Source organism: Dromiciops gliroides, chromosome 3 (assembly GCF_019393635.1).
Source record: "Dromiciops gliroides isolate mDroGli1 chromosome 3, mDroGli1.pri, whole genome shotgun sequence".
Taxonomy (NCBI): Eukaryota; Metazoa; Chordata; class Mammalia; order Microbiotheria; family Microbiotheriidae; genus Dromiciops; species Dromiciops gliroides.
This window is the reverse complement of record NC_057863.1, coordinates 625,073,761-625,094,594: the sequence shown is the minus strand read 5'-3', so window position 1 is coordinate 625,094,594 and position 20,834 is coordinate 625,073,761. Positions and strand designations below refer to the sequence as shown.

The 20,834-nt window shown below is 41.2% G+C and overlaps 1 protein-coding gene across 4 annotated transcripts in view; it reads left to right on the top strand.

The window, feature by feature from the left end:
- Nucleotides 1–20,834, top strand: part of UBE4B (ubiquitination factor E4B) — a 125,555-nt gene that overhangs the window by 35,498 nt on the left and 69,223 nt on the right. For all 4 annotated transcript variants that reach the window (XM_043992123.1, XM_043992125.1, XM_043992124.1 and 1 more), the window contains exons 3-4: nucleotides 14,736–14,871; nucleotides 16,445–16,532. In XM_043992123.1, coding sequence (XP_043848058.1) covers nucleotides 14,736–14,871; nucleotides 16,445–16,532 — 224 coding nt within the window. The remainder of the gene's footprint in view (nucleotides 1–14,735; nucleotides 14,872–16,444; nucleotides 16,533–20,834) is intronic.

Here is a 20,834-nt window from a genome sequence, read left to right as displayed (position 1 = left end):
AGAGGGGATACCTGGATATAGAGTTCTCCAGGGTCAGAGTGCCGCTAAGGCTATTGTATAAAGTCCAGAGAGTAAAGAATGGGGCTGGGAGAGAAGTGACTGTGTCTGGTCTGGCCACTATCTTTACTTTGATAGGATGATTGTACCCCTTGCTCTTTTGCTTTCTCTTGATGCCTAGTAAATTTTGTTCCAGCCTCTTTTTCTTTTTGAATCTTTACCTTTCTGTTTCTTTCAGTGTCCTTATTTTTTGTACTTGTTTTTCATATGCAAGAAATTGTTGGCTTTTTAAAAAAAAAACATTCTATCTTCTCTTTTATCAGGTTGTTTAGTTCATTCATATTTAAGTTTTAAAACTTCATTTTAATTTTAATTCTGATCATAAACATAAAATAAAAATTTTTCCACAAACAGAAATAGATTATATATAAAATGTGAATCTGTTACATACAGCTTGTATTTTCTTTTAAATATGTAATTATCTTACTATGTAATTTTCTAAGGTATCCTTGCCTATTTATCTGTGTTTCCTTCTTTCTGTTCTTTTCTTTGCATTTAAAAAATGCTTCAGTGAGTCTCTTTCCATGAGTCATAAGCATCCATTTCAGAATATCTACTCAGCCCTCATCTTTTTATCAAGAATTTTTCAAAAATCAAGGGGGTGGGGGCAGCTAGGTGGCACAGTGGATAAAGCACCAGCCCTGGATTCAGGAGTATCTGAGTTCAAATCAGGCCTCAGACACTTGACACTTACTAGCTGTGTGACCCTGGGCAAGTCACTTAACCCCCATTGCCCTGCAAAAAAAACCCAAAAACCCAAAGGGGTGGAACCAAGGTGGTCGGACTTGCCTGGGCTCTCCCCCAGATCCCTCCAAACAACTTTATATAATGCTTCAAAACATTCTGGAGTTCCAGAACCCACAAAAGGATGGAATGAAACCATTTTGCATCTTAAGACAACTTAGAAGTCAGTAGGAAAGGTCCATTGCACCAGGGTGAGAGGGAGCACAGTCCAGAGCAGGCTGTGCCCCAGGAAACCAGCAGTAGTCCTTAAGGGCAAGTCAGTCAGTGGCAGTGGTAGTTTCTGGAACTTTCAGCCTACACAAGGTAAAGGGGGTCAGACAACTGGTCTAAAGGAGATTATAAGGGTCCCTTTGCTGGCACTGGGGGCAGGATTCTGTTCCATTGCCCATATTTTTATCTGGGGCACAGTCCTGGGTCTTAGTCTTAAGGCAAGGAGGAGGACTAGTACACCAGAGCTTGTGGTTGCAGTGGAGCTAGGACCCTGGTCCCAGTTCCAGAGTGCTTATGGTTGTTAACAGAGCATAGGACAGGAGAGTAGTAAACATACCTCTCCCAAGATCATACCACCTTGGAAGAACCAAAAACTTCCTCAGAATTATCTCTGAAAATCACTACTGCACAAAACCCCCAAAGCTTGGGATGGTGCCTCCTCCACTCCAGAATCAGAGTCCCACTTTAGCATAGAGTTGAAAGTCAAGAAATACGCTAGGAATGAGCAAATAGCAGAAAGAGATCCTGACTATAGAAAGTTACTGTGAGTAAAGGGAAGATGAAAACACAAATTCAGAAGATAAAAGTCAAAACTGCTTTATCCAGAGCCTTCAAGAATAATATGGGGGCAGCTAGGTGGCGCAATGGATAAAGCACCAGTTGGATTCAGGAGTACCTGAATTCAAATCCGGCTTCAGACACTTGACACTTACTAGCTGTGTGACCCTAGGCAAGTCACTTAACCCCCATTGCCCCGCAAAACAAAACAAAAACCAAAAAAAATAATAATAATATGAATTGGTCTTAGGCCATGGAAGAGCCTAAAAAGGATTTTTTAAAAAAGAGTTTTATTTTCCAAATTACATGTAACAACAAATTTTGACACCAATTTTTAAAACTTTGTGTTCCAACTTTCCCCTCCCACCCCCACCCTAAGAACTCAAACAATTCAACATAAATTCTACATGAGTAGTCATGGCAAACAATTCTACTTTATCTAGGTTGTGAGTGGAAACCTAAGGATTTTTAAAATCAGGTAAGAGAGGTAGAGGAAAAATTGGGAAGAGAAATGAGAGTGATCCTAGAAAAACAAAAAAGAGCCAACAGCTTGGTAAAGGAGGCACACAAAAAATTACTGAAGAAAATAGCACATTAAAAAAAACAGGATAGACCAAATGGTACAAAAGGCACAAAAATCCAGTGAAGCAAAGAATGCCTTGAAAAACAGAATTGGCCAAATGGAAAAAAGGCACAGGAATTCATTGAAGAAAAGGACTCCTTAAAAAATAGAATTAACCAAATGGGAAAGGAGGTATAAATACTCACTAAAGAATAATTCCCTAAAAGTTGAAATTGGGCAAGTGGAAGCTAATGACTTTATGAGACATCAAGAAACAACAAAAATCAAAAGAATGAAAAAAAGTGGGGAAAAATGTGAAATATCTCATTGGAAAAACAGATCCAGGAGAGAGAATTTAAGAATTAAAGGAGTGCCTAAAAGTCATGATTTAAAAAAAAAGCATAGACATCATCTTTCAAGAAATTATCAAGGAAAAACTGCTGATACTCTAGAAGCAGAGGGTAAAATAGAAACTGAGAGAATCTACCAATCGCCTCCTGAAAGAGATCCCAAAAGGAAAACTCCCAGAAATGTTATAGCCAAATCCCAGAGTTCCTAGGTCAAGGAGAAAGCGTTGCAAGCAGCCAAAAAGAAGCAATTCAGGTATCATGGAGCATAGTTAGGACAACACAAGGGTTAGCAGTTCCTACATTTTAAAAAATCAGCATTTTATAGTGGGGGGGAAAGGGGGAAGGAGGGAGGGGAGCACATGAACCTTTCAGCAAAATTGGCTCAAAGAGGGTATAATATACACATTCAGTTGGGTATACAAATCTATCTTAGCCTACAGGAAAGTAGATGGGGAAGGGGTTGACAGAAAAGGGAAGTGGGGCAGCTAATGGAAGGGAGGGTGGATTATGGCAGGTCAGAAGCAAAACACTTTTGAGAATGGACAGGGTAGAAAAATGTTACTAAATTCTGTTTAAGAACTAAATTAGGGACAGCTAGGTGGCTCAGAAAAGGACCAATATGTAAAAAAAAAAAAATTATAGCAGCTCTTTTAGTGGTGGTATAGAATTGGAATTTGAAGGGATGACCATCAGTTGGGGAATATCTTAACAAATTGTTACATATGATTATGATGGAATAGTATTGTGCTATAACAAATGATGAGCAGGATGGTTTCAGAAAAAACCTTGAAAGACTTACAAGAACTGATACCAAGTGAAATGAGCAGAACCAAGAGAACATTATATGGAATAATAGCAATATTGTAGAATGACTCAGCAATATGGTGATCCAGGACAGTTCTGAAAGACTTACGATGAAAAATGCCATCTACCTCCAGAGAAAAACCAGATAGATTCTGAATGCAGGTCAAGTATAAAGAAATTGTCTTTATGTTTTCTTAAATGACTGCTAACACAAATGTTTTGCATGACTGCATGTATATAACCTGTATCAAGTTGCTTACCTTCTCATTGAGGGGGGGATTTAAGAGAGGGAGAGAGAGAATTTGAAACTGAAAATTTTTTTTAAAGAATGCTAAATTTTTTCTCATGTAATTGGGCAGAAAATAAAATAATGTTTTTAAAAGTATTTCAAAATCCTCTGTATGTTGAAGGTCATTATTCCCTTATAGTATATAGTATCCCCTTGTAGAGGATAATACTTAGTTTTGTAGCATACATTCTTCTTGGTTATAAGCCACAGTCTTTTGCCATTTGAGATATTTTCTATAATAAGTAACCTTTCTATGATAGTGTTAGTTCCAAAGTCTTGTTTGATCCTGACTGATTCCTTGGTGTTTGAATTCTCTCTTTCTGGTCCTGGTTCTGTTCACTTTACTTTGCATCAGTTCATATAGGTCTTTCCAGGTTTGTCTGTAATCATCTCTTTTGTCATTTCTCAAAGTATTTCCTCTTTCTTTAATCTCTCTGTGGAAATATATAAGCCTACTGGTAGTACCACTGGGTCAGAGGGTAGCAGCAATTTACTAACTTTTGGGGCATAGTTACAAATTGCTTTTCAGAATGGCCAGGCCACTTCATAGCTCTTAATGATAAATATGCCTCCTCTCCCATCCCCTCTCCAACAGTTGCTACTTTCCCTGTTTTTGGTTATACTAGCCCATCTGATGGGGGGGGGGAGTGGCACCAAAGAAGTTGATTGCACCCCACCTAATATGTATGAGGAGGATCCTCTGGGGATAATGTGAATGAAAGAAGAATTCTTTGAGCTGCCCAGTTATCTGCCATCTAGAATATAGTCAGGAAGAGCCTGAGATGCTGTTGTCCCCATTCTGGCACATTTTGCATAACTGTCAGCTGGACATGGATGCCTCCCATAACACTACTTTGGTGTTTTCAGTTATTATAACAAATTTTGAATACCTGTTATAGGCAAGTCAACTGGAGAATACACATCTATCAGTAGGTAGTCTCTGCATACAATGTACTTTTATTCTTCTACGGGACATGAGATTATCAGGTCACTTCTCTAACACCTTTCTCCCCCTTCCCCTTTCATATTAAGTCCCAATTATCCTGCTTAATAGACTTGACCCACTATCATCTGCACCTGGTTTACCTAATTTTTCTAGCAAATATCACTCTGCTTTTCTCATTTTTTTCACTTGATTTCCCCTTTAGTCTTCATGTTTTTCTCCTGAAATCCCCCCCCCCCCAAGGTATCCAACTCCAAACCATCTTTCAGTGCCCAGCTCTAGGCTATAGTGTTTCCTGGTTTCTTCAACTCCTCTAGTACTTAGACTCTACCACACAATTTAATTGCAGAATTACTGTCTTGAACTTTTTAATATATATTCGGGGGAACTTGAGAAGCATGTTAGTGTGTAATCAGCATTGGACTTGGAGGCAAAAAAGACCTAGGGTTGAATCCTGGTTCTGCTCCTCCTTCTTCTTCTTCTTCTTTTTTTAAATTGGGGGGTGGGGCAGGGCAATGAGGGTTAAGTGACTTGCCCAGGGTCACACAGCTAGTGTCTAGTGTCTGAGGCCAGATTTGAACTCAGGTCCTCCTGAATCCAGGGCTGGGGCTTTATCTACTGCTCCACCTAGCTGCCCCCTGTTCTGCTCCTTCTTACTTGAGTCTGGAGCAAACCTTTCAGAGTCTGTACAGTTAGGGGATGATAACATTAGACACAGAAGGGAGGGCTGCTGCCATGACGGAGGAGAGAAGTCTGAGTAGCTAATGATAGGTGTTTTAAAAAAAAAAGAGCATCCATAAAACATTAAAGTATACAGAGAAGGAAACAAAGTTCAGAAGGGGACACGAACAGGGCAGGTTTTGTTACTACTGTATATATATGTAATGTCATAGTTTCATGTATCTTTTAGGGCCTCTTAACTGGTTGGAGGAGGTGAAAGAATGGTCTGGATTAGATTTCATGGTGTCAACTTAGAAGGAAAATTATCCTTATTTTTACTAATTTCTAACAAATTTAGCATCTTTATGAATTATTTAAAAACTTTTTTTAAATTTAAAAACATTTTGCAAAGGGATCCATAGTTCTACCATACTGTCCATGACATGAAAAAGTTGTCTTTGCTGCAACATAATTTTCTTTTGATGATTAAGTACATAAAAACCAAAAAAATGCAAGTTGCAAACTATTCTTTTTTGACCAGTTCCTTCCAGCAGTCAGATAGGTGTGTCTCATCTCCCAGAACACTGGTCTAGCTTCTGCCATAGCCCTCCCAGCCTTTATGTGGTAATGCAGCTCCTGTGAAAAAGGGACCAGCCATGCTACCAGTTGTGATCCTGCTGCCACCACCCACAGGGCGGCAATGCAGCCTGGGTGAGGGAGCCTGGGAGGCAGCATGGACCAGGTCTGTGGAACATGCCCCCACTGTGACAGCCCAGGTTCCTAAGCCCAGAGTCCTGGGAGCGCAGTGCTTTCAGCCCTGTGCCCTCACTCATCATCCTGGGACATCGCCTCTGTGGAGGTCAGTCTACCCATTGCTCCTGGCAACTGCCCTTGCAGGCGCTACAGCTCCAGAGGACCCAGAACAGGGAGCTCTCATCTTGGCTTTGTCAATAACAGGAAGTGACACGAAAGAAGAGGCTTTAACATCTGCTTGGCCGCTGCCCCCTAAGGACCATGGGACCTCGCCATTGGCCCTCTAGCTGAACCCTTCCCCGTCAGAGTGGAAGCCCCTGGGGAAAGGTTGTCTTCCCTTTCTGTGTGTATCCCCAGGGATTTGCTCACAGTCAGGCTTGGGGGTCTTGGATGCACACCTGCTCTCGTTCAGGGCCTTCTAGGCTTTTAGTGAATGCTTACACAGGAAAAGGCCTTGAGACATCTCCTTTCCTCCTGGTTCTTGTCAGTGAGTTATGTCGAGTCAGCCAGCATTTATCAAGCACCTACTGGATGCCAAGCCTTGGGCTAAGCTCCTCCAGGGAATTCAGAGAAGGGCAAAAAACAGGCCCTGCTCTCAAGGAGCTTTTGGCCTCTCTGGTATCCACAGTAAATTGGAGTTGGAGGCTGCTGGGGTGGGGCAGTGGAAAGAGAGTATTGGGCCTGGAGGAAGGGAGACTTCATCTCGGCCCTGATGCCTGCTATGGGCCATGACTGTGCTAAGCTCTTTGTAGCTCTTCCCCCCTTTGATCATCACAGCAACCCTGGCAGGGTGGGACTCCAGGCCTCTATCCACTCTATTCACTATCACCTAGCAGCATCTGAGTGCAAATGTGCCCTCAGACTCTCAGTAGCTGCGTAACCCTGGGCACATCACTGAAACCTCCTCCTCAGTTTCCTCAAAGTTTTCCTTAAAAATGGGAATAACACACTCCCCTCCCCCATCCTGCAAGTTATTGTGAGGATCCAATGAGATAGTTTTCTTTTTTCTTTTCTTTTCTTTTCTTTTCTTTCTTTCTTTTTTTTTTTTTGACAGTTCATTGAGGGTTAAGTGACTTGCCCAGGGTCATACAGCTGGTAAGTGTCAAGTATCTGAGTCTGGATTTGAACTCAGGTCCTCCTGAATCCAGGGCTGGTGCTTTATCCACTGAGCCACCCAGCTGCCCTGATTTTCAATGATATGATATTGAGATATCCTTTTAATATATGATAACCCCTTCCTCTCCTTTTTATATTTTATATTTTACCTCAAGGCCTTTCTAGGAGTTTTAAGTTGAAAGGCATATGACCTGGTGAATAAAAAGCCTTTCTTAGAGTTAGGCTGACATGTTTAAGTCTTGACTGTGACACACATCCATGCTGGATTTTTCAATAGCAAGGACTTAACTGGAAGGGCCCTCAAGATGCCAGCAAGGCAAGGCAGTGAGCATTATTTATTAAGCACTTACTGTGTACTAGACACTATATTAAGCCCTAGCGACATGAATACAAGCAAAATGATAGTTCCTGCCTTCAAAGAGTTCACATTCTTCTGGGAGAAAGTAACGACCATACAAAAGAAGGCTGAAAAGGCGGCGCACAGTGAAGGTGCCTTTGTAGCCAGGGTACCCAAGCCAGGAGGGTGATGAAAGCAAGGCCTGGGAAGTTAAGTGACTTGGGAAAGGCCACACAGGCCTTAGGCAACTTTTGTGGACTCTGTGTCAGCCCGTGAGCTTGTATTAAATTTACGTGAATGTCACATAAGCAGACATAGTCCCTGCCTTCATAGGGAGCTTGTTTTCTATTGGGCAAGAGTAGAGAAATACAAGGTGCGTAGATGAGATGGAGGAAGGTATCATGGCACATGACAGAGCTGTTAATCAGCACAGGCAGAAAAGGGTTCTATTCCCCCTCCCCCACCCAGATGAGTGGACAATTTAGAAGACGAGTACTCACAATGTCATACTGACTTAAGGATGGATCGAACAACTCAGGAATGAGTAAGACACTTTAATTTGTGGCGAGAACAGCAAGTCATTTTCATCCCTGTTTGAATGTGATTAGAATCCTGCAGCATTAAAGCTAGAAGGGACCTGAGAGACCGTCTTGTCCAACCCACTCATTTTAACAGCAGAGGAGGTGGTTAATCCATTTCCTGAAGTGACACACAGTTAGTCACATCCTTGTTTTCCTTTTGGAGCTAGGTAATTTGATATTCTCCCTCTCCCTCCTTCCCTCTCTCCCTCTTCCCTCCCTCCCCCTCTCTCCCTCCCAACACCCCTTCTCTCCTCCTCTTCCCTCCCCCCCACCCCCCATCTACACACAGATACACCAGGTGCTACCAGTGTCGAGAGATTGATGGATCTCTAATCTATCTCTGGTCCCTTTCTATAATCATTGCCTTACTACTGATCGGATCACGGAGTTCATCTAAGCCTGAAGTTGGGGCAGCTAGGTGGTCCAGTAAATAGAGTGGAGTCAGGAAGACTCATCTTCCTGGGTTCAAATCTGGCCACAGACACTAGCTGTATGTTCTTGGGCAAGTCACTTTACCTCTGTTTGCCTCAGTTTCCTCATGTGTAAAAATGAGCTGGAGAAGGAAATAGTAAAGCACTGCAGTATCTTTGCCAAGAAAATTCCACATGGGGTCAGGAAGAGTCAGACACAACTGGAAAAATGACTAAACAATGAACAGGGTCTGAATTTAGATTCAGAGTTCCTGTGTTTGAATCCTAGGCCTGCCGCTTTGCTTCCTTTGTATATTTGGGGAAATCATTTAACATCCTTGGCCCTAAATTACATCATCTGCAAAATGAAGGTGTTGGACAAGGTGACTTCTAAAGTGCTTTCCCATTCTAAATCTGTGATCCTATAGTATAACTCCTTTATTTTGTAGCTCAACCTAGAGAGACTTGCCCAAAGGTCACACAGGTAGGAATAAGGTCAGTTTCCTTAGCAGTTTTTGAGGATTGAGGTTGTTCATAGGTTAGCTCATTTGACTGAGAAAATTTCCAAATAGGCTAGCTTTGAGGGGGGAACTGGCTTATCAGGAATTAAAACTGATGAGAAAATTTGAATTGAAATGGAATAAAATTGATTTTTAAACCACCGAATTAAGTTCTGCTCCTCTCTTTTGACCTGACAGGATGCATGATAAATTGTGTTAATGAACTAGAGAAGGGAAAGATGGCAAGCCAGACAGGAAAGGCCAGCTTATCCATTAGAAACATCTGGATTTCCCAAGATCATTTGCATATGATCATTGGCCAGTTGCACGTGAATATATTAGACTGTAAGGAGAGGCCTTTCTATATTTTAATGTATTTTCTCAGTTGTATTTTTTCCCAAGATATTTAGGAACCTACTGTTTCTCTTGAGGGAAGAAATCTGGTTACTACAGTTGGCAGGTTAGCTGTTAGCATAATGTTGTACCTCTGTGTACTAAGGCATAGAATATATAAATTAGAAACGATTTTGAGGATGGGAGTATGATATGGGCCAAATGAAAATACTGTGATATTTGATATTTACATGATGTAAAGGCTCTTTGAGTCTTTTAAATTCATTACAATCTGTACATAAATCTTCTGTTTCCTGGGTTAATGATGCTCTTGTTTAGGGTTTTCTTCACATCTGAACTGATTTATTTTATTAGCTTTGTTCCGCTATGATAATTGCTCAGGGTATGAAGCTGCCCATGGATGCTCAGAGCCTATGGATGTAAATGGGAAGTTCTGGTCGGTCCCATTGTGGGTCAGATGATAGGTGACATGTGTTAAGGGCTAAAATTCTAGCTAAACTGTCTAAAATATCCAATGAGTGGTCGCCAATAAATTATAAGCTTTAGCAAGAGTTAGACTTTTAAGCATTTATTAAGGAGAATAAGAATTTGGTAAAGAGAGAGAAAGGCCTAGATTCCTATCTATTAAAGGGAGAGCACATTTCTAGCTCTGCTCTCCACCAGAGTCCAGAGGAAAGAGCCCCAGAGGGAGAGTCAGTCTCTTCCTTCCTCCTCCCACTAGCCGCGTCACTTCCTGACGCCAAAGAAAAGACTCCTGGTCTTGCCCTCAAAGACCTTCACTTCATGGGTGGAACTCTTCTACAGTAAGTCTCCAGCAGGTGGCGTCATTCCAATCGTTATACATGTCAATTTCCCAGAAGCCATCTAAAGCTAGATTCAGAGAAGCTCCTGGCCAAGCTCCCTGAAGGAAGGGAGATGAATGTTTCACCCATACATAGTCTCCTAAATTATGGAGGGATTTTGAGATGCATAGGTAGAGGGATTATGTACACTGATCAGATTATATAATGGATTATCAAAAATGAGCTTTTAAAATTAAGGAGAGAATTTGTAAAAAACATCTTAGATTTGAAAAGTCATAATTATGGAAGGTTTTTTGGGGGTTTTTTTGGTGGGGCAATCGGGGTTAAATGACTTGCCCAGGGTCACACAGCTAGTAATTGTTAAATGTCTGAGGCTGGATTTGAACTCAGGTCCTCCTGAATCCAGGGCTGGTGCTCTATCCACTGCACCACCTAGCTGCCCCATGGAAGTATTTTGTCAATGTGCTCATCAATCCTTTTAAAATGTGATTTTGTCACAAGCATAGAACAAGGCTGGCTGGCTGTCATTTGTACTTCAAAATAGGGTTTTGGTCTGATTTTTAAATTTTCACTTAAATCCCAGTTTTATTTAGGAAATACTGAAATAGCAAGAGCAAAACCTGATAGGAATGAAATTTATCATATTGTTTCTTTTAAAGTAGCATTTTTCCCCCATCCATAACATACGGTTTTTCTCTAATGAAATTATTCAGTTTAAGAAGTTTGATTATGCTACACTGCTATTCAGACACTGTAATTTGCATTAAAACACACATAATTTAAATTAACAGTTTGTCAGATAAAACAATTTTTTAATTAAAATTTTTGTTTATATTTTTCATTTTTACATTCTTTTCTTTTACTAATACATACCTCATTTCCCCTTCCAAAGAGCCGCCCCTTATATCAGAGAACAAAAATGAAAAAAGTACATACAGTTCAGCAGAACTAGCCAACCATCAACCAAATCTGACCTTATTGCAAATCTCCCTGCTTATAGTCCTCCACCTTAGTAAAAGGATAACCAACCACTAATATCCTTGTGATGTTGAGATGAAGCAAAGAAGGCTCCTCAGACATTGGGCGGATTCCCTCTGCTAAACCAGTGGGTGGATGTGGGCAAGGATGACATTCAGTCATTTAACAAGATTTTGTGTGTCCCAAGGTTTGCACAAATTGTTGGGGATACAAGGAAAGGCAAAGGCCAGTCTGCCCTCAAGTCGCAGCCATCCTACTGAGATGATATGTAAATAGTGAGATACATATGAAATATGTACCAAGTAGATAGAAAGTAATGTAAAGAGAAGCCTTGTTTGGTAGGGTGAGAGAGGGCCCAGAAAAGGCCTTTTGGGAAGAAAGCGTTTGAGCTAAGACCAGGAGGCCAGGTTAGCTAAGAGGCAGAGGTGAGGAATGGAAATGGAAAACTGAGTGTTGTGTTCCAGGAACTGTGAGTAGGCTCCCCAGCCAAGTATGGCAGAAGGAAGTCAATGCCAAACTGAGGACTGTAGAATGGTTGGGGAGGTGGTAGGGAGCCTCTGGAGCCCATTAAGAAGGGAAGGGTGGCTGCTGGAACTGCGATCTTCATTTGTGTGCCTTGTCCCCAGAGAGCAGAAATCCAGAAAGAGGAGAAATTCTGAGGACTGTGGTGCAGAGGGAAGGAAGGAGAACCACAGCAACTATGGGCAGCAGTGACTTCAGCATTGGCGATCAAACAAACCCTGAAAGGAAGTCATTGTCTTAGCCAGAGATAAGAAAGCACACCTCTGGCTTGAAGGAGGCAGGGCAGACACCATATTTACCAGTCATTCTACAAGTATTTATGAAGTACCTACTATGTGCCAGGCATTGTGCTCAGTACAGGGAATAGAAGTACAAAGACGAAAAGAAGCCCTGTTTTCAGGTGGCTAATGGAGAAAAAATTAAAAAATATGTAAACATATGTACAATTTAGTTAAAAAGTTTACAAATATATAATATTTACTAAGTAGTTTATTTTTTTGTTGTTTTTTTTGTTTTTTGTTTTATTGGTGAGGCAGTTGGGGTTAAGTGACATGCCCAGGGTCACACAGCTAGTGTCAAGTGTCTGAGGCCGGATTTGAACTCAGGTCCTCCTAAATCCAGGGCCGGTGCTCTATCCACTGTGCTACCTAGCTGCCCTATTACTAAGTAGTTTAATGCAAAGTAGTTTGGTATGAGAGGCACCAGCAGCTGAGAAGATCAGGAATAGCTTCATGCAGGAGACTATACTTGAGCAACATCTTAAGGGAAGAGAGGGACTTTGGTTTTTTGTTTGTTTGGTTTTTTTTTGTTTTGTTTTTGTTTTTGCGGGGCAATTGGGGTTAAGTGACTTGCCCAGGGTCACACAGCTAGAAAGTGTTAAGTGTCTGAGGCCGGATTTGAACTCAGGTACTTCTGAATCCAGGGCCGGTGCTTTAACCACTGTGCCATCTAGCTGCCCCCAAGAGAGGGACTTTGTGAGGCAGAGATAAGGAAGGAGGAGGTGTGGCCAGTACAAGGACAGGGAGGTGGGAGATGGAATATTGTACGTGAAGAACAGAGAAGGCCAAATTTTCTGGATCATTCATTCAGTAAACGTGTATTAAGCACCTACTGTGTGCTAGACACTCTGCTAAGCCCTGGGATACAAAAGCCCTCAAGGAGCTTATCATCTAACTGAGAGATAACATGCAAGGAAATATCTACAAAGAAAGCTATATACAAGATAAATTGGAAATAATTAACAGAGGAAAGGAATTGAGAGGTTAAGGAAGACTTCCTGTAGAAGATGGAGTTTAGCAGGGAGCCCCTGGAGTTTATTGAGTTCGGACGGACAGGATCCAACCTGCCCTTTAGGAAAATCACTTTGGCAGCTGAACGAAGGATGGACTGGAATGGGGAGAGACGTGACGCAGGCAGAGCCCCCCAGCAGGTTATTGGTCCAGGGGTGAAGTGACAAGGGTCTGCACCACAGTGGGGGAAGCGTCGGAGGTGGAAAGGGGCATGTTTGAGAGAGGTTGCAAAGATGAAATCAACAGGTCCTGGTAACAGCTTGGATATGGGGGTGGCTGGGCGGGTGGTGTTGTCCTCTACAGTAATAGCAGTGAGGGCAGGGAGTGAGCATTAAGAGGGAAGAGAATGAGTTCTGTTTTGGGCATACTGAGTATAGCATGTCTACCGGACATCCAGTGTTGAGATGTCCGAAAGGTGGTTGGAGATATGAGATTGGAGGTCAGCAGAGTGACTGGGGAAGGACGGGTAGATTGGAGAATCAACATAGAGATGGTAATTAAATTCATGGGAGCTGATGAGATTGCTGAGTGACATAGTATAAACTGAGAAGAGGGCATGATCTTTAGGAGGCTGTATAGCAAAGGAGACTGAGACGGATCGGTGTGATAAGCAGGAGAACCGGAAGAGAGCAAAATCCTGAAAACCTGGAGAGAAGAGAATATCAGGAACAAGGAAGTGATCCACAGGGTCAGAGGCTGCAAAGAGCTCATTAAGAATGAGGATGGGTAAAAGGCCCCTGGATTTGGCAGCTCAGAGATGCTTAGTAACTTTGGAAAGAGCAGCCTGCAGGTGAGTGTGGGTAGTGTCCAGTGAGGCCCAAAAAATAGGTTGGGGCCAACAGTGGAGTCTGTTGAGTAGCAATGTCGGGAGTGGCCTGGGCTAGTGAGAGACTGGAGTCAGGACAACCAGTCAGAAAGTTCTTGTGATAATCTAAGTGAGAGGACCAGAACTAATATTAGCAGAGTAAGTAGAAAAGGGGCCACAAGAGAGAGGTATCCTTGACATGTTTGTACCTCCTTATCTCTAAAATCCTTCCATTTTTTGGAGAGGGTATTGGGAAAATAAGTGATATGCTGATGTGACTGAATATGATTTTAGGCACTAAATAAACATAAGGGTTATATTGTTATATCTGTGGATTTTCTTGGGCAATTGCAATCATGTCACTTCAGTTGACAGAATAATAATTTTTTTTTAATTCTATTAATGCATTTTGGTTTTATATTACTTAAAATTTCTCCTTTACCCCTCTCCCTTCCAGAAAGCCACTACATATTATAAAGAATTTTTTTTAAAGAAAGAAGATAAAGGGGAAGAAAAAAATCATCAAAACTGATTACATTAGGGGCAGCTAGGTGGCACAGTGGATAGAGCAACAGCCCTGGATTCAGGAGGACCTGGGTTCAAATCCAGCCTCAGACCCTTGGCACTTACTAGCTGTGTGACCCTGGGCAAGTCACTTAACCCCCTCACCAAAACAAACAAAGAAAGAGTGAAAAACTGATTACACTAAAAAAAAACCTGACAAGAGTTACTACACCAGTGGCCCCTCCCCCATCGTTCTAGTTGTTCTTTGTGTTTATGTGGTTGTAAGCACTGTATGTGCTGGTTTTTCTCTGGTTCCTCTTTACCCTGCATCAGTTCACGTACATCTTCCCAGGTTTCTGTACTCATCATCTGTCTTCATTTCTTACAGCACAGCCTTCCACCATTACATTCAAGGACTACAATTTGCTTTCCCAACCCCAGTCAGTGAGCATCTGTGGTTCTAGTTCTTTGCTCCCACACAAAATGACAGCAGGAGATTCTTGCTAGAAATGTGTTCGTTGTTGCAGTTTGGGTCACGATAGTGAAGCTCTCTCGTTATTTTAACACTGCCTGCCCAGGAGAATCATCTTTATTTGTCTTCTTTAGGAGTCGCGCATCGAAGCCAGAGCAGTGAAGGGGTCAGTTCCCTCAGCAGCTCACCTTCTAATAGCCTTGAAACACAGTCTCAATCTCTCTCACGGTCCCAGAGCATGGATATCGATAGTGTCTCCTGTGAGAAAAGGTAAAGAGAAGCAGGTTTTCCTGCCGTTATATAATGGGAAGTACCAAGTCATTGCTGTCCTTATAAAGCCATTGCCTTGGAAGGATGGTGAAAGGTCCTGCTCATCATGAGAAAATGTTAATGGATGACTGTTGGACAAAGTCTTTTCTCTTAACAATTGCAGCATATCTTAAGCTTTATACTAACTTGTTTGATTTTTTTAAATTGTGCACGTTGCGGGGCAGCTAGGTGGTGCCAGACGTGGAGCAGCTAGATGGTGCAGTGGATAGAGCACCGGCCCTGAAGTCAGGAGTACCTGAGTTCAAATCCGGCCTCAGACACTTAACACTTACTAGCTGTGTGACCCTGGGCAAGTCACTTAACCCCAACTGCCTCACTAAAAGAAAAAAAAAATTGTGCACGTTGGAATTATTTTTGTGTAATGGAAATGGTGTTTGCAATGGTAATCATTCTGTCAGACTGACTTTTTATATAGTATACTTTTTTCTTATCCGTAGAACTGGTATATCCAGGTAAGCACTGTTATAGGTAGACATAGAAGATTCCAGCTTATCAGAGTCAAGCTAATATATGTCATTCATATATTTGAAGGGATTTGAGATGCAGGATTTCATCACCTGTGGAGTATTCCATGTGGTCTGAGGGCTTCCTGTCTGACCCTTATTGTTTCTCAGATATTATACTGTATGGTACCTGATTAGTTAGATTAACCAGACTTAGTTATTTTGTCCCTGTAGAGCCTGGTCAGATTGATTTTGAGGTGAGTAAAACTGAAGTTAGTTGAGTTCATTAAGATATGCAGAACAGTGGAAATTAATAGGGATATTTTTATACAGGTAAGACCCAATTTCTAAAAAAACTTATATGTTATCTCAATTGATCCTCTCAATAACCCTATGAAGTAGATGTTGCTGCCATCTCCATTTTACAGTTGAGGAAACTGAAACTGAGTGAGTTTAAGTGACTTGCTCAGCTAGGTAACTCAGTGGATAGAGTTCCAGGCCTAGAGTCAGGAAGACTCATTTTCCCAAGTTCAAATCCAGCCTCATTTCAAATCGGTCTCACTAGTTGTGTGACCCTGAGCAAGTCACTTAACCCTATTTGCCTCAGTTCTTCATTTGTAAAATGAACTGGAGAAGGAAATGGCAAACCACCCCAGCATCTTTGCCCAGAAAACCCCAAATGGGGTCAATGAAGAAGCAGATATGACTGAAAAACAACAGAATCACAGACTTAAGTATGAAAATTTGGACTTTCAAAGTTTGGACTCTCTAAGTTTGAATCTAATTCATCAAGAAAATGTCATTTTCCTTAGTTAAAATGCAAAGATGAGTGTTAGCCATTTAAATCGTCTGCTTCCATTTTTGTGTGATATTGAGAACAAGAAATGAAATAAAAATGCCTACTGGCCAGTGTTCTTAATGACCACAGGTCCTTCTCAATCTTCCTGTTCCCCTTTTAGTTCTTTTATCTAAGTAATTTTCTCTGATTTCAAATATCCTTCCAATTAATAATGGTACTAAAATGTTGTCTGGATCTTCTAAGTTTAATTGTTTTTTCTTTCTACCTAAAGCATGTCCCAGGTGGATGTAGATTCAGGAATCGAAAATATGGAGGTTGATGAAAATGATCGCAGAGAAAAAAGGACACTTTCTGATAAGGTTGGTGAGAAACCCAATGCTTTTCTGTACTTTATGCTATGTCTTTTATATACAGTTGGAAAAACACATAACCACAGCTCCTCTGAGTTACTTTTCTGAAAAAAGGTTGGGGTAGCTCAGTATGCTCTGTTAGAAGGGATTTAATACATTTCCCTTCCCAGAACAGGACATTTCAAAAGCTGATGAGCTCCCTATCCCTGGTGGTCTAAAGGCAGCATGGGGATGTGGTGAAGGACATTCATGTTTGAGTTGAAGTTTCTGATATCTGAGGTCCCTTACAGGTCTGGAATTCTGTGCCTCTAGAGTTCAGGCTTTATTTGATTAATCTAAGCTCATTGAATAGTAAATCAGTTCTCTTTTGCAAGCTGACTTTTCTTGGAGCTAAGTAGAGATATCCTTCTGGAGGTATTGCTCAGCTGAACAGACTGATAGATAATCCCATTATCATAATGTGAGGAAGCAGATTGAGAATCAAAGCTAGGTAAACTTAGCAGGCTGGGATTGCAGAATAGAGGAAATGTTCATGTCGTGATACCTGCTGAAGATCCTGAGGAAGATACAGTAGGTAGGGGAAAAACTGAGATGGCCCTTTTATTAGGGAGAGATTTCCTTTTTGGGAGCCCTCTTTGAAAACATGTGTAGTTTGTGTTCAGATAACTAAATCCTTTTTATTTGTGAGAAAAGAAACATTTTTCCCTTTTTTTATTTTAATAGCATTTTATTTTCCAATTACATGTAAAGATAGTTTTCAATATTAATTTTTGTAAGATTTTGAGTTATACATTTTTTTCCCTCCCCCGAACAAAGCAAGCAATCTGATATGTTATACAATACAATCATGTTAAACATATTTCCACATTTTAGTCATGTTGTGAGAGAAGAATGAGAATAAAAGGGAAAACCTTGGATTCAGGAGTTCCTGAGTTCAAATCCGGCCTCAGACACTTGACACTTACTAGCTGTGTGACCCTGGGCAAGTCACTTAACCCTCATTGCCCCCACCGCCACACACACACACACACACACACACACATACACACACACACACAAAGAATGAAAGGGGAAAACCATAAGAAAGAAAAAAACAATAATAAGTGAAAATAGTATACTTCGATCTGCATTGAAACTTTTTCTTTTCCTGTATGTGAACATTTTCCATCATGAGTCTTTTGGGATTGTCTTGGATCATTGCATTGCTGAGAAGAGCTAAGTACATCTTAGTGTCAATGTCATAGTTTCAAATTTTTCTCCCTTCCCCCTCCCCAAGACAGCAAGTAATCTGATATAGGTTATATATGTAGAATCACATTAAACATATTTATGTATTAGTCATGCTGTGAAAGAAGAATCAGAACAAAAAAACCTCAAAAAAGAAAAACAAAAAAAAAGTAGAAACAGTATGATCCAATCTGCATCTAGATTCCACAGTTCTTTTTTTCTGGATTTAGCGAGCATTTTCCATCATGAGTCCTTTGGAATTATCTTGGACCACTGTAATACTGTCAAACCTATCACAGTTGATCATCACATAGTGTTGTTGAAACTGTGTACAATGTTCTCCTGGTTCCACTCACTTCACTTAGCATCAGTTCATGTAAGTCTTTCCAGGTTTTTCTGAAATCTCCCTGCTCATTGTTTCTTACAACACAATAGTGTTCTGTTACATTCATATACCACAACTTGTTTAGCCATTCCCCAATTTATGGGCATTCCCTCAATTTATAGTTCTTTGCTAGAAACATTCCTTTCATTGTTAGTTTTGTGTAATTTAAGATTAAATTAAATGTGGGTTCTAATCTGTTCCCCCAGTTTTGGGGGAAACTGACTAAAATCACTGATAAAACAAGTTTAAGTTTTTAAGGGTTTATTGAAAGAAGGAGAAAGATTGAGAACAGAATTCCAACAGCCTAGCATTCCTATCTTTCCTCAATTTTCCTGTGAAGTCCTCTGCCGCCACCACCACCACCACCACCATGAAGTCAGGAACCAAAAAAAGACATAGAGCTCTCTGCACAGGCCCTCCTTCCTCCTTCCTGTCCCTTCCCAGAAAATTGGAGGCTCCTCAAGTTGATCGGCTGGTAGCCTTGATAGACAGCACCCATGAGCAAACGTCGCTTCCTGACACCAAGGAAAAGCCGCATGGCCTTGCCCTCTGAGGCATTCTCCTCATGGTGGAGCTTTCCTGTAGTAAGTCTCCAATAGGTGGCGTCATTCCAATCATTACAGTTTATACCTGGTAATTATATTCACATAAGCCACCAAATTAAATTATCATGGATAATTTATTATATCTTTCCTTCAGTAACTCTACATAGGACTATGGAAAGTTGCAGTTGAAACACAGGCATTGAGTTTGAAAGGCCTTTATCTGCACAGTCATCCCTCATCCCTCTGTGCTCTCCCTGACTATGTAGCTTTTGATAGGCCATCTCTAGGGAAGGGGCAAGCTCGTCATTCCCACTCTGGTTTGGAATGGCTCTCTGTCTCTCTGCACGTCTTACCCATGTGTTGCTCATTCTCCCCACCGGGGCCAAGAAGGTAATTTCTTTCTTTGTTAATACTAGTATAGGCTTAAATGTAAAGCCTATACACCACATAAATAAATAAATAATAATTAGGAATAAATGTGATTCCTATTACATTTTGTGACTGTGCTTTCTAACCTGTCAGGATCTTTTTTGATCTTTCCTCTTTCACGTAGCCTGTCAGTTAATTTCTCTTAGCCTCATGTCACCTGAAAATTGGACAAGCATGCTGCTTTTTTATGCCTTCTGGTCTTTGAGAAAAATATTAGTAAGCATGGAGTCAGGCCCTCTAAAGACCCACCTATCCATTGACATTGCACCGTTAGTAATGCCTCTTGGGCCCCCAGCCAGCCATCTCAGCTGAACTGTCATCCATCCTCACAAAAACAGCACAAAGTATTTTTAAAAATGCTTTGTAGAAACCAGATAAATTGTCTTCTCCTAACCTCCCCATGTAGGAAGTCTTCCAGAAAAGGCTAGGCTGGGGTGACCTATTCATTGCAAAGCCCTGTTAGCTCTTGGTGTGCTCACCACTTTCTTTTCTTAAGGGTTCACTAATGATCTCCCATAGAAGCCATTGTCCAGTTTTGCTGGGAATCCCATTCACATGCAGCAGCTTGTGGCTCAAATCCTTCTCAGCATTTTTTGAAAATGACAGTGTTGTTTGCCCTTTGCCTGTGCTACTGCTTGACCCCGCTTTAAGCTCTTCTTTGGGATTCGGTACCAGTAGCTCATCCATCAATGCTGTCCACTTCTTGTCATTTTAGGCACGTAGTTCACCTGGGCCCAGGGACTTAAGCTCTTCAACAGCAGTTCAGTGTTCCCTCTTACTGCCACCCTGCTCGGGTGCCTCTTCCCACATTTCCCCTTTCTGTTCCATTCTTTTTCATCCGGAGGTCTTGGTCTTTTTTTTTAAACAGAAACAAAACAAGACTTCCTCATCTCTGATCCCGTTTCACCGTTCATTAGTATTGTACTCTTCATTTTGAAAAGGCGCTCTACATCTTCTTGAATGAATTCCTTTCTTGTCCTTCATTTGGGTCTTCAGCCTCAAACCATTTTGTGTTTTAGTGCTCCTGGCCTGGTTGTTACAGGTTCATTCCGTGTCTTTGTCAGTTGTATGTATGTTGTCCATGGTGCATGGTGAAGGGAAAAGTTAGACTTAAAGTTAGGAAAACTTGGGTTTGGCTAATGCCCCCAGATACTTGCTACCTGGGTGACGCTGGAGACATCATTTCATCTTTTGGATCCTTAATTGTTCTTTCTGTAAAGTGGGGGTGATAGTGATAGCAATTGCCATTATGAGAGTTAGACAAGATAATCTGGGTAAAGCACTTTGCAAATCTGACAGTATTTTTTAAGTACAAGGTGGTTTTATGCTCTATTAGCTGCCCTTGATTCCATATTCTTATGTGTTTTAAAATTTTTTAATTGGCCCATTAGTTTCTCATATGTCTCCACCTTTTTTCTTCATAGGATTTTTTTCTTTTTATCTTCAGGGCTTCGTTCTTGAAAGCCTCCCAGCCCTCCTACTAACTGTGGAATTTTTGTTCGTAAACCATACTAGCCTTTCCCTGCTGTGTTTGAGCTCTGCCTTCTAAAATTCTAGGATCTGCACTGAAGAATTCCTTGCTTTTCTCTCTTCTAAAAAACCAAACCAAACCAACCCAGATAATTAAGGGCTATGTACTACTGAAGAGGGTAAAGAGATTAGAGACATTTATAAAAGACTTCAGTCAACTCCTCAAAAGAGACCAACGAATATTCTTGTACTTGG